Source organism: Vanellus vanellus (assembly GCF_965231255.1).
Source record: "Vanellus vanellus genome assembly, chromosome: 2".
Taxonomy (NCBI): Eukaryota; Metazoa; Chordata; class Aves; order Charadriiformes; family Charadriidae; genus Vanellus; species Vanellus vanellus.
In genome coordinates this window covers 102,677,354-102,694,152 of record NC_138906.1, presented here as the reverse complement: position 1 = coordinate 102,694,152, position 16,799 = coordinate 102,677,354, and the positions used below count along the sequence as shown (strand labels likewise).

The window sequence follows — 16,799 nt, the reverse complement described above, 5'->3', positions numbered from 1 at the left end:
TGCAGGTAAGCAGAATAGGCAAACAATGCTGGAATCAAAGTTGTTTTCTTTGTAATGTGTTCTTAAGCTTTTAGCCTGTATTTGTACAGAAAAGGTGTTGTGTGAAGTTACTGTGTGCAGCGAGAGTCAAAGCTAAGGTGTGGAAGTTCTCACCTGTGGTACCGGGACCGTTTCCCTGCCCTGTTGTGGCCGGGGCACCTCAGAGTGATGCCAAATGTCTGGTGGGACATCATTGTGTTTAAAATACAGTGGGGGCTGATGTGTAATTATTATTCACAGCAGCTCTCCTGCTGCCTCAACTGGGAGAGACCAGCACCATTAAAATTTCTGTGGAAAAACTGGGTCATTCTCTTCGCCACAAGCAAGAAACGAAAAGGTATTTTTGTGAAATGTGTTTATTGGAGCGACTTTTTTGGTCCATATATGATCACTGTAGCTGTTACTGTATTGCTGCGTGCTAGAGAAAATAAACCACTCAACCAAATGTTGGCTTTCCGAGTGTTTTCCTCGCTGATTTACCTTCTCGGGGGGGAAAAAAAATATAATTTGGCATATTTATTTCATGTAGCAAAACCGCCTGCCTTGTACTGGTGTTGTTTCCCCTTGCACTCGGGTGGGGGGGGTGAGGAAAAGATTTTTCGCCCTCCTGGTACTCACTCCCTCCCTCCCGCGGCGGCGGGGCCGGGGGGAGCGGAACGGGGCCGTCTCCGCCGGAACCGGCGGCTGCGGCGTCGCCCGTCATCGGGGCGCGCCGGCGGGGCGGGGCGGGGCGGGCGGCATGGCGGAGGCGGCCGGGGGGGCCGGTGGAGCCGAGCGGTACTTTACGCGCTGGTACAAGCCAGGTACCGCCGGGAGCGGGGCCGGGGGCGGGGGCGGGAGCGGCGGGTGGGTCACCGGTGTTTGTGGCCTGTTGCAGACGTGAAGGGGCGGCCGTGCGAGGACTTCTGCGTGCTGCAGCACTCCAACAGGCGAGTGGCGGGGCCGGGGGGTGGGGGGTGTTTTGGGGGCGGGAGCAGCGGCTGCCGGTGGGTGCCGGGGCTCGGTGCGGTTGAGGGGTGTCAGCCCGACAGGCGCCAGCCCCGCTGCAGCGCCCGGAGTGGGGCCGGTGGAAAACAACAGGGTTTCCTGGGTTTTGCTGGAAGACGGGAGGGTGACGGCAATCTCAGGCTTCCTCTGTCATTCTTTAATTACTGCTCCAGTAGGAAGAGTGGAGCTGCATCTCATCCCCACAAATTGCTCAACGGATGGGTTTGTTGTGTTGTTTTGGTTTGGTTTGGTTTTTTTTTTCTTAAAAGGCCCCTTCAGTGCCTGTAGCACTGCCCTCACGTCCCGGGGTCCCCTCCTGCTGGAAGGACCCTTTACATCATCTTCAGTAGCAGAAGCATCATTTCAGTAGTGGTAGCATCATTTTAAAAGGCCTTTCAGTAATGACATTTACAAGTAGGCTGGTTTAGATTGGTTTCTAGTAAAAATCAATTGGCTCAGTTTGAACAAACATTTCGCTTTTTGTACCTACAACTTAATTGCTTTTAATTGTGCTTCCATGCAATGCGAGATAGGAAATAAAATGGCATACGTGGCTTCTACTTTGCTATAGGTGGATATCCAGTCATTTGGAATACGTCAGTTAACCCTGTACCTGGTTTGGCCTCTAACAACCCACCTTACCTTCCCCAACTCCTGCCGCTGCAGGGTGGTGTTGGGGCTGTTTTGGGGTGTTTAGTGCCCAAGGAAAGAACAGAACTTAACTCCTGTCTGCACAGAAATCGGCAGTGCCGGTCTCTCCTGTGCTGAGGAAGATGAGGGAAGGCTAGCTGGAGACCTTGGTTGTTCCCAGTGGGTTGCCCATGCCTGTGAAGAATTCAGAGTGCGGGGAAGGGGTCCTTGGCGCAGGGCAGAACCATCAGTCGCTTCGCAGCAGCCTTCAGAGCTGGGGCTGTTTTCATGCAGTTCGCTTTCTTGTTCTTTGGAAACAGAAACCTGAGTACCTGGGAGTAACAGGTATGACAGCAACAGCAAGGACAGATGCCCTCACATTTGTACTAAATACTAATTAAGTAGCTATTAGTCTCAGTTGTCTAATATAAAAACCTTTCTATTGACAACATTTTAAATCCTGTTGGTATGGGGGAAGGCAATACAAATAGAAACACTTGTCCAAATGTCTATAAAGATTATTTTGCTATTTTGAATTCTGAAATAACAGGGCCCTTGGCTTCTACAGCAGCTTAGCCAAATGCTCTATAAACCATTTTACCATTACTACGTGTGAGGCTGTAGCTCAGTTAGGTATTTCCAAGCAGCGTAAAAATCTCTATTGATTTTTTGCTTTGCCAGGTCTGGGCAGCTAACAGACAGCTCAAATAGATGAGTTGCCATCTTCCCATGAGAAGAGAGGCTGGGGTCGAGAGGCGGTAGCTTTGCTGGTGCCTTTGAGCTGCTGGGGCATGCTGAAAGCGTCTGCCAGGACCCAGCTCCCTCTTGCGGGGAGCTGCGCAGCAAGAACTTGCAGAGATGCGACAGCGCAGGGAGATGGATGCAGCATCCCCACGCAGGGAAAGCTCTGGTCCTGTGCCATGGTTTTCTCTACAGTTACTGTTCTGTTGAGTGTGGTCCTTGCCCTAGGTTTTAAACTCTCTTGAACAGAATAGATTCATCTCTGTATATTTACTGGCAAGTTCTGGGCTCTACGTGTTTGTGCGTTAAGCATGGTTCTAACCTATCTCTACAGCTGGGCTTGTCTCAAGCTCTTCAGTTCCATGACAAGAAATAACCCTGCTTTAGAAAAAGATAAAATGCAAGCAGCAGATTAGCTGGAGCCCACATCACTGAAGGATTCATCTGCCATAACTATTGACCGCTAATGGCCTTTAGCTGTTCTGAGAAACATTGCCTTGTGTTACATTTTCCTGCAAAAGCATGCTGTGCTTTATTTGACTGTCTTAAGTGAGTATCTACTTCAGCTATCACAAGACAAGTGAACCAAGTATGCTGGCATGGGGTACAACAAGAGATAGAAGAGCTCTAGCATATTTAAAGACTCTGGTTCTAAGAAGCGTACTGCTTTTGATCCAGTCTAGTATCTCAAAATAAAGCACCTTCTGTGGGGGTTGCTTTAGCTCAGAAGGTAGTTTTCATTTGGTTGGTAGAGCAGATGTCAGTTAAGATGCCCTGAAGAAAGTAAGTCCAATTTGATCCCGTATCTGACATTTTTGTAAGGAGGAAACTAAAATTTGTCTCTGACCTACAGCCAACAATTATCCTTCATTCTTCTTCATTAGCTCCAGTGACTTGTGTTCTAGGTTACCCTACTCAGCCCCCGTGCTGTCACCCAGACGCATCTGTCCTTGCTTCCTCCCTGGGCCTGTGAAATAGCATTGGCTTAACTCCCCTGCTGAACTATAGAGGGAAGAATGTGCTTACAGAATGAAAATAAAGAGCTTTCACAACACTGAAAGTCTTGCTAGCATTTTAGACTAGGATTCCAAATGAAGTTTTAAATCCTACCTGTATAGGCAGAGAAGTTTGTGGAGTTTGCTTAACGCACATCAGACCATGGCTTCTCACAAGTACAGCGTAATAACTGCATTTCTTGTTGCAGAATCTGTGTCATCACCTTGGCAGAAGCCCATCCTCTTCTTCAAAATGGGAAAACAATTACAAGCATTAATTACCAAATCAGCGCTAACTGTAGCAGGCTCCAGAATAAGGTCTCTGGGAAGTCAAAAAGGGTATGTCTTTTTGATTTGGTTAGTTTTCATTTTTACCTCTCATGGTGCCTAAAAATTTCTGTCCTTTTTAGGATAGAAACTTACCAGGTTACCTTTGCATTTGATTTTAAACAGCCCCTCCACAGTTAAAGAATTTTGACTTTCCTCAGGAGGTGCCCATCTGACCGTCCCAGCCAGCGTCTTACAGTGCTCCCACAGCACCAGTGGCTTCCAGTGTTGCTCAAACCAAGGCTAACAGACGCTTTTAGTCATTTTTTCATAGTAATTAGAGGGACTTAAACATGCCTTTATAGATAAAAAATTGTTTTCACCAAAATGCCAAGGATTCGGAGACTACTGTTTTTGTCAAACAGACCTTGATAGCAGATGGACTAGTCCAGTGTGTTTCATGGTGGGTTTTCAAATACGGGGTTTAACGTGGTTATATTGAAATCAACTGTGCTGTTTTTCTCCTCTCTTTGCTGAGTTTAATCTGATCAAACTACAAGCCTGTTATTCCACAAGCAACTTAATTATGGCTACATTTGTAAGGTCTTACAAGCTTCTCATCTATTTCTGCACATAACTAAGTTGTCATATTCCCTTCTGTAGGGAAGCTATGTAACTTGCACAGACCTGTTACCGTCACACTTCCTTGCTTTGCTCTGAAGCTTACAAACTTCTTGTGTTGCTGATGGTAATACTTTTAAAAGCCCTGTGTAATTAAAAGTGTATATATAATGTGTGGTGTGTGCATATATTTATGTATTCAATTATATTTTTTTTCAAATGTAGGGAGCTCAGTTTTTAACGGAACTTGCCCCTCTGTGCAGGATATCTTCATCAGATGGAGAGGAATACACCATTTATAGGTGAGGTTTTTCCCTCTTTCTTCTTCTTACCTCGACGTACCGTGCACTTTTACTGAAACTTAACACTTTTGCAGTTGTATACGAGGGCGTCTGATAGAAGTGAACGAAAACATTCTTAGCAATCCAGCTATTCTGCAAGAAAAGGTACGAAACTGTTTTGCTTTTTATTTTCTAACTTTTATTTCACTACTAACTTTAATCTTGCATTTTAGCCATCAACCGAGGGATACATTGCAGTGGTTCTACCCAAATTTGAAGAAAGCAAGAGTATAACTCAAGGACTTCTGACACAGAAGGAGTACGAGGAAGTTTTGTTGAAACGTCTTAATTCTTCTTCATGAAATTAATTATACAGGCATCATCTGTATTTGATACTAGATAAGCTACTTTTGTACACTGCAACTTTCTTGGTATTGAAAGGCCTAGTGCCCGGTTTTTAAAGTGGAACTTAAACACTTGTTTCACACAAGAATAAACCAGTTCAAGTAGTTGTATATTAAAACTTGCTTTCTCTTTTTCTCTCAATTCTAGCACTACAAGTTTTAAACAAGCACAGAATAATATATTGGAAAGTTCCACAGGCAGCTTTGCTTCTGCTCAGTGCAAGCATATCATACAGAAAAATCACATGATTTATCTATCACTTAATTTAGCTAAACTAATACAATATGGAGTTTGACAAAGGTGAAAATAAAAATGCAACAGGAGCCTATGTACAAAGAGCAGATAAACTTGAGAATATGTATTTCACACCACGTTATATTTTCATAGCATCCTGAAGTCAAGTAATGCCCTTTGTACAGAAGTTTGTCATAATCAGTATCTATTTTCTTAAATTTTAAGTGGTATAATGTAAAGTATACATAATACTTCAGTGGTTCTACATGCCATTCAAATTCTGCTCAGTAAGTTTTAATAAAAAAAAAAAAAACAACCCATGGCAGGGGGGTTGGAACTAGATGATCTTTAAGGTCCCTTCCAACCTAAACCATTCTGTGATTCTATGAAAAAGGAAGCAACAGCTGCCATCTACAATTAAAGATAGTAAAAGAAAGAGGTTTTGAGTCAAGAGTATTAATCACTTAGAAATACAGTTTTGGAAACACTAATCATGTCAACAAGAATAGATTTCAGTGGTGCAGCTACCGAAAGAGGGTTCTTTTTCCTAGAACTACTTCATTGCAGGTATAACTCATAACTAAGATCACATTTCAGTGCTTTAGGCCACAGCCTTTCAGACTATATTCCTGATTCTGCTTTATCGAATACATAGACTGAAATACACCAGAGATGAGTTTACAGACTTCAACAGTAGTGTTACATATAGCATATGCAGCACAAGGTTCTTTACATAAAACGTCTATTAGCAGCATCTTTGGGTTGAAACATCCATTAAGACATTCATAAGCATTAATTACAAAACCAGTATCAATAGTGAGCTTAGGAAAGGCATTCACATTATAAAAATACATAATGATTCGGCTTGTTGGTGTTGTAACTGCTAAGTAATGGGACATCTATTAGATGTGACAAAGGTCAACAGTTTTAATTCTAATTAACCTGGTTTGACTTTCCACAAATGAAAGCAATATTGAAAATTCAGCAAGTGTTATTTTCAAATGGGAGTTTCTGCATTTCTAAGTGCTATAATTACTTGCTCTCTAAAAATGTCATGTTTGTTACATGATTTTCTAACGACTTGATGCCAAATGTCTCAGCTCTCCTTTCTGGAGTATGTGCATCTGTACCAGTTCGTATTCTGTCTTCTTTCCATGGTGGAGCAGGTTTAAGACAGCCATTTCCCGCTTTATTCTGTATATATATTTAAAAAAAAATATTTTAAAAACAAACACACACAAACAAAAAACCCAACCAACGAACCAACCAACAAAACCCCCAAACCTCTACAATATTGCAGATGAACCAAGTACTCACCTTTCTCAGTAATTTGCAGCAAAGTGGAAGAAGTTGGCATAACAGAGTCATCACATTCCTTGTTTTCAGAATGCAGGCATCAACCTAAATAAGACAATTAGAGTAGAGTAAGACCACTGATTACTTTTATTAGGCAACTGTTTAATGCATGAGACTATAATCTATTTCAAGCTTGAGTGGGTAGTATTTTTTCTTCATAAATCCCTTCTAATCAAAAGGTTTTGCCTCGCTGTTTTGAATTTCTCTATATAGTACGCATAAAGCAACAGCATCCCTTGTTAACCCAACACTTGAGCTAGGACGCAGAAGGGAATGACACACATCCCAGGAGAAAGTAGTAATAATAATATAATACTAATCAGTAATGTAAGTGTTGTGGAAGGGAGCTCTTACCATCTAAGTATGATTCATCATAATTCTTCATGGTTTTCCTTTTGGTTTATATCCTGTCGGCATGATTTAGAAAGCCATACATCCTGTAAGCCTTACCTTGATATGAGTTACACTACAAGTTAGCTAAATCTTAAAGCGATTTGAGTTTATGCCTCAAGTCAAACACTCAGCACACGTCACAAGTCTGGGCCCTCAAGAAACATTAATTTGGTAGGCCATTATCACTATGTAGCGATACACCATCCTGTATTAACAGACTGAAGCTCCCATTTAGTTTAGCTGGAGAGTGTAAAAGAAACCAAGCGGTAGCTCTCAGGTGCTCAGTTTGGCTTTGAGTGGCTTGGATGGGCTAGACAGGTTCAGTCCCTGCTGTAGAACTGAAACATCTTTTCCGTAGCTCATTGGAAACAAACATCTAGGTGCACAGAATGGTCTTAGAGAATCATACAATTATCTAGGTTGGAAGGGACGTTAAAGATCATTGTCTTGCTCACATTGATCATACTGCTGCTCAGGGAAGTTCTTCAAAAAGCCTGACCTCTATTCCCCACTAAAGTTTTCACATCTACTTATCGTGCTTAACAGTGCTGAAACTTTTATGGCAGCTGTATACATATTTATTTAAATATGAATAATATCAGAATAAACTCTGGGCAGTCTAGGGTAGACTCTACCTACTGAGAAGCAAGCATAATAGAGTCTTTGCGGTTTGAAATTTCTTACATTTATGTTAAGCATCAGTAAGAACAGAATAACAGTAATTATTACAGTGGTGGAAATACAAATTACCTTCATTAATATTTTGATCACTGAAGTCCTTTCTTAGTGAGGTACACGCTTAATTGTGGTTCATATTTCTCTGAATGATGTTCTAGCGGATTACGGTATTACTACAGTAATCTAGTGGATTACAGTATTATCATATACAGTATTATTCAGCTGAGAATTCTCAGTTGAAGCATGATAAAATTCCACTACCTCTCTTTATCTAGTGGGCAAGTTGAGGGAGGTGTTGACAGAAGTTCTTTGAAAAAAATTCTCAGCAGTAAAAAGCAATATAAAGTAGTGGAAGCCTGTGGACACTTTTCCACCTTTTTTTTTTTTTGTCTGTTTTTTGTGTTTGGTTTTTCTTTCATGTTTGTTTGCTTTTTTAAGAGCAGTCCAGTAACATCATTATCTTGGGGAACATGCCTGTAAACTCTTTCACTAACAGTGAAATCCAAACCCCAAATTATAATTTCAATATTTTTAGTAATAGGAAGGAAAACAATCCTATTACTTATTTTATTGATTCGCAGACTGTAAAGTTGGTAAGTTAGGGGTAGGGAGACTGTTCCTTACAACATTAATATCAATGATGTCTGCGGCCACTGGACCAGTTATACAAAACTTGGATGCTGCCTAAAGAAAACCTTCATATAAGCCTGTAGAATAATACTATCCAAGCTATCCACTGGGAGGCTTCCTTGTATGTGCCAGTTTACCACATTTTGTCTCCTGTCAAACTCTCAGCGTGAATGAGGGGGTCTGGTCAGGCTAAACTTCACTGAAGCCCTTCTCTGCTGGCGGTGGGTGAAGGGAGAAGTCTAGAAAACAGTAGCACCCGTGCTGAAGAACATCCTCTCCTGACACAAAATAGTGCAGTAAATGGCTTGCGTTACAGTTATCAGTGAAGGATGTCCCAATAGACAGAACATTTTCAGCAAGAGGAACAATTCTTGCTGTTCTTCTTCTATACTTTGCACATCAGCTTCTCAAAACATGTGAAGTGCTAAAAAGAATTTGAAGTAAATTCCTATTCTACATAAGGAACAGCAACCATGACATATTGCATAGCAGAAAAATGCATGCACAACATCGTAAAATTTTGTACTTATTAATTTTAATGGTCCTCTGTCAATCCAAGAAGTTCAGCTGTCATGAACTGTTTCATATTTTAATAGGAGCATAAATTAGTAAATTACTATATTTCAAAACAAGTTAGGTCTTACTTTAAGGAATATACGTAGTTTTCACCTTACCTTTGTAAATGTAGCGCTTTTACCCTGAGCAGAAGCTTTAGCTGTTATCTGGAGCTGCTTGCACATAGAGATCAGTTTTTCAGCTTGCAACAGAAGCAAAGGTTTGTCATCATCGTGTACCTGAAATGTGTTTCAGGAAGATAAAACCAGTCTGTGTTAAAGGCTCCAATATTAAGTTAACAGAGAAGATAACACAACTAACTTTTAAGCAGTATCCCTAGAGCCATAAGCTGAATGGCTGTTTTAGAGGTTATACATCACCTGATCAGAAAAGGCCTGAAGAGCTGAAGCAAGCTTTGTGCCCTCTGTAGCAAAAATCTGAAAGGGGGAGAAAGGATGTAACAAAATGAACCACGATGAAAGATGAGACTCTTTTTCCTTGTTGTTTTAATAAATAGCATGCTATAAAGTAAAAAGCTAGCAGGAAATACTTGTGATAGTTGTATACATTTATAATTGACAAGTGAGCAGTTTGCAGTGACTTCTGAAATAACAAGCTACACTACAAATGGCCATTCTCCCAGATAAGCAAAATTTAAAGGCTTTCCCTTTACATATAAAAAAACCCTGACTTCCAATTATTTTTTATGCTGTAGCAGCTCACAAGAGTTTGGTGGGTAGCTGACACCTGCCATGTTTCTTTATCGTCCTGACAAAGGTAACCAGTCTCCTGTTAACCTCAGGCATGCATCTGGGAAACATCACGCCACATTCATCCCCTTGGCCCCTTGTCTTTTGTTGGTATTAATCAAATTTTTACACCTTCTTTCTTCCCCATGAAAATACTGCTGCTCAGGCTAGGATGCAGTATCTGTTAATGCTATCAGGGACTGAGCTAAGTGACACAATGAATACTACTAATGCATTGAAGTCCACTATATATGCCACAATGCCAGTTTGCCATTGCTACTCCTAACTGGAATCTGTCAGTTTAATGAATGCTGTCTTAAGCTACTACTAGAACACTGAAATGTTAACTTTCAGAAAGTACGCACCAGAGTTAGGCTGTTTAAAATCTACAGTTGCTAGTCAATTCATGGTACACTGTACTTCTGTGTACGGGCAACTAAGATGATTAAGGGATTGGTGCATCTCCCTTATGAGGAAAGGCTGAGAGAGCTGGGACTCTTTAGCCTGGAGAAGAGAAGGCTGAGGGGAGACCTTATTATGGCGTACAAGTATCTAAAGGGTGGGCTGAAGAAGGATGGAGCCAGGCTCTTTTCAATGGTTCCCAATGACAGGACGAGGGGCAATGGGCACAAGTTAGAACACAGGAAGTTCCGTTCAAATACACGGAAAAACTTCTTTACGGTGAGGGTGACAGAGCACTGGCACAGGCTGCCCGGGGAGGTTGTGGAGTCCCCTTCTCTGGAGATTTTCAAGACCCGCCTGGATGCAGTCCTGAGTAATGTGCTCTGGGCAATCCTGCTTTAGCAGGGGAGTTGGACTAGATGATCTCTCGAGGTCCCTTCCAACTCTGAAACTCCGTGATTCCGTAAGGAATCAGGGAGTTAAGTTCCAATTTCTTCTTCACACAGAGTTCCTAACTCTGATTTTGTTAAAAATATATTACCTCTGCTTGATGAAATAAATCTTGAGTAGTTTTCAGAAGTCCTTCTCCTCTGTGGGAAATAATGAAAGCAGAATATATGCCATGTATAGACTGTAGATTATTTTGCCTGCTACTTGCAGAATTTATAGTGTCTCTCTCTCTCACCCCCATTCACACCACTGAACTGTAAAATATCACCCTTTTAGAGGATGCTATGCACAACAATAACTTACTACAGGAACTGCATTTCAAAATATTATATAACCTCAGTGGCTAGAGCACTATTGGGAAATTGGAAATGGTTCAGTTCTCAACAGCTGGACAAGGACAGAAATCCATGTCTGTGGCACACTGAGTATTATTGGACTACAAGATAAGAAAAATCTCAACTCTTACAAAAAAAAAAAAAAAGTAAATTCTTCAAATAAGAAAGCTGACTTTGCATGGGCAAATTTCAGAACACCTTTCAGTACAGCAAAGTTCAGCGATTCTAATCTACAGTTATATACCTGTGCTTTAATTCCCTTAATTTTGAAAGTATTTATGAACATGCTTCTTAAAATGTTTTCTATACCCAAGAGATATTTAAATAGATGTTCTGCAACAGATCAGATGTTTAGCACTTAAAACCCCCTAATTTGATCGTGAAACAGCTTAGAAGTTTACAAAAATTTATCAAGCCTAAGAATAGAAATTAGAGCTCCTTTCTGAATGTGTCCCAATCATTATACTCTGAAAATTAAATTGTCTTATTTCTTATAAACACTGTTAATGCTGTCCTCCCCACCAAAACATGCTGCTATAGTGTAATTACCTGGTAAATAAATACATGGAGTAGGCCATACTTGACATGCCTTGTCCATGTTGCACGATCTCATTCTCCTGATCCTCCCATTTCTCTGTCTCAGAATCCACATCAGATGTGAGCAGATGCAATTCTAATCCAAGTTTTGCAATTTTTGCCTGTTCCTGTAGATGATAACCATATTTATGGCACTTGAAAATACATTCTTCAGATGAGAAAAAAAAGTAAAAATTTTTTTTACTAAAATGATGGCATCTTACCTCAGTATCTAGTTTGACTGGCTTTAATGCTTTCAGATTTGCATTATGCTTCTGTTTCAAACAAAAAAATAATATTTTTAAATAAAAGGATTTAGTAATCATTTTACCAACAAATCATAAGGGGTGGCTCAGATGCAGACTTTGCAGGATAGTTCCAGTGATTCAGACCAACTTCTCAGTAGAAGCTGAGAACCTGTTCTGATCAGGCTGTCCTCCTGAAATGGCATGTGCAAACAGGGTCTGTGCCTATGGACACCCTAAAGCTTCAAGGAAAAGACCTCTTCCACAGGTCTCAGGCTCCACTTCCTCATGCACTACCTTCCCTCTCCCTTACCCTCTAAATCCTCAGTAATACGTAGGACTAAATAAACAGTCTCAGTCAAGTACTACTGCACTGATTTTTTCCATCAAAGATGGTACCGGTATAACAGGGACTTGGAAGTTGATTTAGCTAGTAGCAAGCTGATCTAGGGTACAACTCATGTAAATGCTAGTGTGAGGGTGTAGCTCATTCTGTGTCACTCTGTTGAAGTAGCTGGAAACAAATACTGACACTTTGATCTTTTTTATGGGTTTCCTTCTTTTATTTAAGTCATGAACTATCCGAAATACCAGTCTGGCTGCAAACCAAATATTGGCTCAGATTAAAAAATAATTAGTGGTACTGATGTGAGTGCAGCATCTGACAAGGCAGAGCATGCCAACTGCAGAACATATATACACAGGAACACATCATTTGTTTCAAATGAATTTGCATGTAGAGAGCAGCAGTTCCTGGCTTTGACTTCATGTGCTGGTGCTGTCGCTGTGCAAAGACAGCAAAAACTAACAGACATGGGAGCCACAGTCCACGTTCAGAAACTGCACTAGAGTGCAGAGGAGTGGAAAATACAAAGTTGGTGTCATAACTTGGAGATACATGAGCCACTGGAGGAGGCTGGATGATTAACAGTGCAGGACCGAGATCCTTGTCTGAGAATCTGGAGTTTCTACTGCTATTTGCCGCTCAATTTCGTTTTCATGACATTTCTCTTTTCCCATCCCCAAATTTTTAAATATTCTGAATCTTATGTCGGCTCAGATTAATTCTGTCTATGTATTAGAAATGCTGATCTCATATAGAAAGATTTAGCAAAAAGTGTAAGAATTGATACTCCTAATTGTTATTTAAGTTTGACCATATTGCATATTAGAGATGCAATTCAAGAAATGCTGGTTTTAAGGCAGAGCCAAACTACGTTTGTATATACACACAAGCTTTGGCCTACAAGGCATGGCAAATATTTAAGCTGCTGTGTGAACAGTATTTAAGAAAACCAGCACTCTAGCACAGGTAAGCTTTTCTGTCCACAAATAACTAAAGAAACCTCAGAACGTTTGTCAGATTTGTAGTTTTCTCCATTCCAGTGTTCATTCACACTATTTCAATAGGAGAATAGGTAAAAAGCAGATAAGCAGTTACTCTGCTTTTAAAACATGATTTGACACCTAACATTATGAAGAAAAATATACCTGTGCATTAAGCACACTTGAGTCATCACTACAGTTCTGTCCTCCACTATGGCATGGTCTAGGATGCCACTCATTACCAGAAGACAGCATAGTTGCAATTACACAGATGTAGCAAAATGTGTAATCTAATTATATCAACAGGAACAGTGTGACTTCTGTGCAGGGACAGTGTAGGCATTAGGCAGGCAGAGCAGACCTCTGCGATGGCAGCAGGGAGAGAAGAGGCAGTACCGAGAGTCACAGCACTAGGAAAAGAGGCAGTTCCAAAGGTTAGTGCATCAGTTAGGCAAAGAAATTACTCTGTGAACAAACTCTGTTGGATGTAATCTACATTTCCTGTTTACTTCCAAACTATTTATCTTAACTCCCCCAAACCTATGCATCTTGCAAAATTCAAAACAAGACAGCAACCTTTCAAACATCAACAGAGCAGAACTGTTTAAATCTTGGTGACAAAGATGTATTGAAGGTATTTAAAAAGGAACATGAAGCAGTAAATGGGAATCTGACTTCAAACATCTCTTCTTTAGATTTTGGCTGAAATCCAGAAGCTATGTAGCTTAGTCAAACCAGTGAGGGGCAAAAAACCTATCAAAAGTCACTGAACCAACCTATTTTCCAGTCTCTTTATTTAGTTCTGTAACAGTGAAATGCACCCATGCTCACTCGGCCTAACATTATATTCTATTTAAATCTCCAGATTTGATTTATAATGTATGACCTTTTCTCCTCTTTTCATTAAGGGTCAGAAATAACATATTGTGTTTGAAGTCATGGAATTGCACAACAAGAGACATGGAGACGGGATCATTTCACACCCAAATTCCTCAACACTACAGGTTAAGGAAAGAAGGCAGGGAGAGAAAAAAAAAAGACAAACAAGCTAGAGCTTACTGTACCTTCTGAGACCATTCTTCCCCTTTTTCTTACCCGTGAAAAGATTCAGTATGTAGCAAGTGAATCAAATGACTGATGACATGACAATAACAAGGTTTAGGAGGTATCTTAACAAACAGATGCTCTCAGAAACGATGTAGTATCAGTCATAATCAGCTAAGGATATTAAATTACTTCACAACTAAACCTGGACATTTGGTGTAGCTTTTATCTCTGCATTAGAAACATTTAAGATCAAAGAAGGAAACAAGAACCCATTATCTGAAGAGCCTACAATGGGCTTGAACATGTCCATTTATTCCAGATAGGTCAACTCAGGCAACACCATAAAAAAATCAGATTACCAAGACTGATATTCAGTATGTTGCAGCACATTCTCACTGTTTTAATAGTAACAATGCATGTTTTTATTACATAGCATGACAGTCGAGTATGTGGTAAAAAAATGTCATTTTTTTTTTATGGAACGGGAATTAAAGCTCACATACAATCCAAGCGATTAAAGCATATTAATGTAACTAGTTACCCTAGTTTTCAGTATATTTGTTATTCATTTATTAAACTGACAAAGTTTGATATTTTACTGTCAGCCATCCAGTCAGGACGCATGTTACCAAGATACTGCTATGTCCTCATCACGGTGTAACATGGAAACAAATCAATTAGTTAACAGCAGGTATAAAGCAAATGCAGCAATTCCAAAAGCAACTTACCCCTGGTCTGGGCAGTGATAGGTAGACACGCTTCTCTCCTATGAAGAACACACACATTTACACCAAAATTTATATGCAGATTTTAATCAATGGGATCACATGCCTTACTTCATCCTTCCTTTAATTGTAGTACTATAGAAGCCAATTACTTACCTGTAATTCCTCCTCTTTGAATGTTGCAGAGAGCTTCCAGAGACAGACAAGCCAAGAACTCTGTACTGTTCAGATTTTAGCTCTCAGCAACTGGCAGTTAAGAAAGCTTCTCTGGACAGTTTCCCCTCAATAAGATTTCTAGTCCCCTGCACGCAATCCACAAGCAAGTAAAAGAAACTCTCTCCAATGACCAAGTAGTTATTGCTATATGCACTCACTTTGTTGCAAAGTGCAGAACATACAATGGTAGTTCCACGTAAGGCTTTTCTTGGCCTGGGTTGGATGGTATAAAATTTGGAGCAGCAATGCCACTAGTGAGAAATACCTAGGCAGGTTTTTCTAAGTAATGCTGATAAAACCCTCATGTTGTACTGTACTAATACGTATCACGTGCACTGTATTTCATAAAGAAAAACGTTCTATAGAATTTTACATACTTATTGAATTAAGGAGAAAATGGAGAAAAAAAAAGTCCTTTTAGGTGTTATCTAAAAGTGGGTAAGAAGAGCTTATCGGCAAGAGGAAACAGTGCCTGGGCTAACAGCCTAGGATTAGAGTTCCAGTTACCAGAAGACTTAAATGTAAGTCTTCATAGATAATTATTACAATAGATTCATGAACGTCTCCTAAATAAAATAAAAATTAAATAAATAACAAACATAAGAACTAGTGAAAAAGAGATTTTATCTGAAGAAACAAAGGGCTACTATAATGGATATCGTTGCCAGGTTTGCATAGAGATGATGCATCTTGACAGACAAAGGACAAGCAACAAATCCCTCTGCAATTGCCATTTCCTCCTCTTATATCAGCTCCTAGAGAAATTGCATTCTGAGTTCTCAGGAGACAGTTCTCTCATGCATTCAAGATTTTTTGAAAGTATGCTCTTTATTTCCTGACACCACAGAAAGATCATGAACTCCGTGTCTAGGCAACTGACTCCTAAAACCCAAATTTCAGTAAGTTGACAAGTGTCCCTCAACCCTCTTGGTAAGTGTGAAAAATGGTGTTCTTTCTAAGATCACCTCTTCCTTCCCCTAGCCAGTTTTGTGAAAGATCAAATGAGCTATCAGGGCACAAGCCACCTAACTGTTTTTTTCAGAATGCAGTTATTCAGATATTAATTGTCCAAACATGCATCCAAGCAAGACTTCTCACTAAAGATTGATGTAAATTATGCAAAGTGATTTACAACATCCTATATATCAAAACATCAGCTAAAGGGCATGTAAGAAAGCATGTAAGACATACCAAGAACAAAAGCTAACTTGTAAGTTTAAAATGCTGTAGCATAAAAGATCTCCTTGGTGCTATGTAAAAACCTGTTCTATCACGTCAAAAAAAAGTTCAAACACAAAGTTTTGACATAACAAATGGAATACAAATGCATACCGAGAGGACGTACTACTTGTACACACAAGGTGAGCATTCAGAATTATGAAAACCAAATGGAAAGGGATGGTAAACAGAAATAAGAAAAAAAAAAAAGTTTTTGCTCTTCAAGCAATTCCTATTATTTGACTTTGCAAGGTTTAGTGGCTCACCAAATTCAGAAAGAGGAAGGATCTTACTATTTATTTCTTGGAACATTAAAAAAAACCACCACCACAAAAAAAAAAAAAAAAACACAAAAAAAACAAAACAGAAAACACACACAAAAAACCCACCTCACTGGACTCACAGATACCAGACCTTTCAAAAGCGTAGATCAACTCAGGCCAGAGATAATCCTACTTCATCAGAAAATACTTAATTACATCAGTATAATCACAGAATTTATATTTGATTCCATTAACAGAATACGCACATTTTTTCAGGTATTTAATTTCCTTAGTTTGTAAGTCAGATTTTTGCTATAATAGCAAAAGACTTTTTGCCATATTAGGATCTTCCTTTTACTTATTCCAGTCTGCCTTTGCTTTTTTGTAACGTGTTTTCTCTAACGCTTTTCCTTTTTTTAATTTAAAATTAATTTT

General features: G+C 39.8%; 2 protein-coding genes across 2 annotated transcripts in view; one reads left to right on the top strand and one right to left on the bottom strand.

Moving 5' to 3' along the window:
• Positions 1 to 778: 778 nt before the first annotated feature.
• ABITRAM (actin binding transcription modulator) lies at positions 779 to 4,923 on the top strand (the record flags this gene model as incomplete). The annotated part of the gene is made up of 6 exons (XM_082479963.1): positions 779 to 842; positions 917 to 968; positions 3,602 to 3,731; positions 4,506 to 4,582; positions 4,657 to 4,726; positions 4,795 to 4,923. 6 exons carry the CDS (start codon positions 779 to 781, stop codon positions 4,921 to 4,923), a joined length of 522 nt encoding a protein of 173 aa, XP_082336089.1.
• A 1,299-nt stretch (positions 4,924 to 6,222) lies between these two features.
• CTNNAL1 (catenin alpha like 1) overlaps positions 6,223 to 16,799 on the bottom strand; it is a 63,024-nt gene continuing 52,447 nt past the window's right edge. The window contains exons 12-19 of the mRNA XM_082479964.1: positions 14,671 to 14,708; positions 11,549 to 11,599; positions 11,298 to 11,452; positions 10,505 to 10,553; positions 9,193 to 9,249; positions 8,932 to 9,051; positions 6,518 to 6,601; positions 6,223 to 6,394 (exon numbers count right to left, since the gene is read on the bottom strand). Coding sequence (XP_082336090.1) covers positions 6,233 to 6,394; positions 6,518 to 6,601; positions 8,932 to 9,051; positions 9,193 to 9,249; positions 10,505 to 10,553; positions 11,298 to 11,452; positions 11,549 to 11,599; positions 14,671 to 14,708 — 716 coding nt within the window. The 3' untranslated portion in view covers positions 6,223 to 6,232. The remainder of the gene's footprint in view (positions 6,395 to 6,517; positions 6,602 to 8,931; positions 9,052 to 9,192; positions 9,250 to 10,504; positions 10,554 to 11,297; positions 11,453 to 11,548; positions 11,600 to 14,670; positions 14,709 to 16,799) is intronic.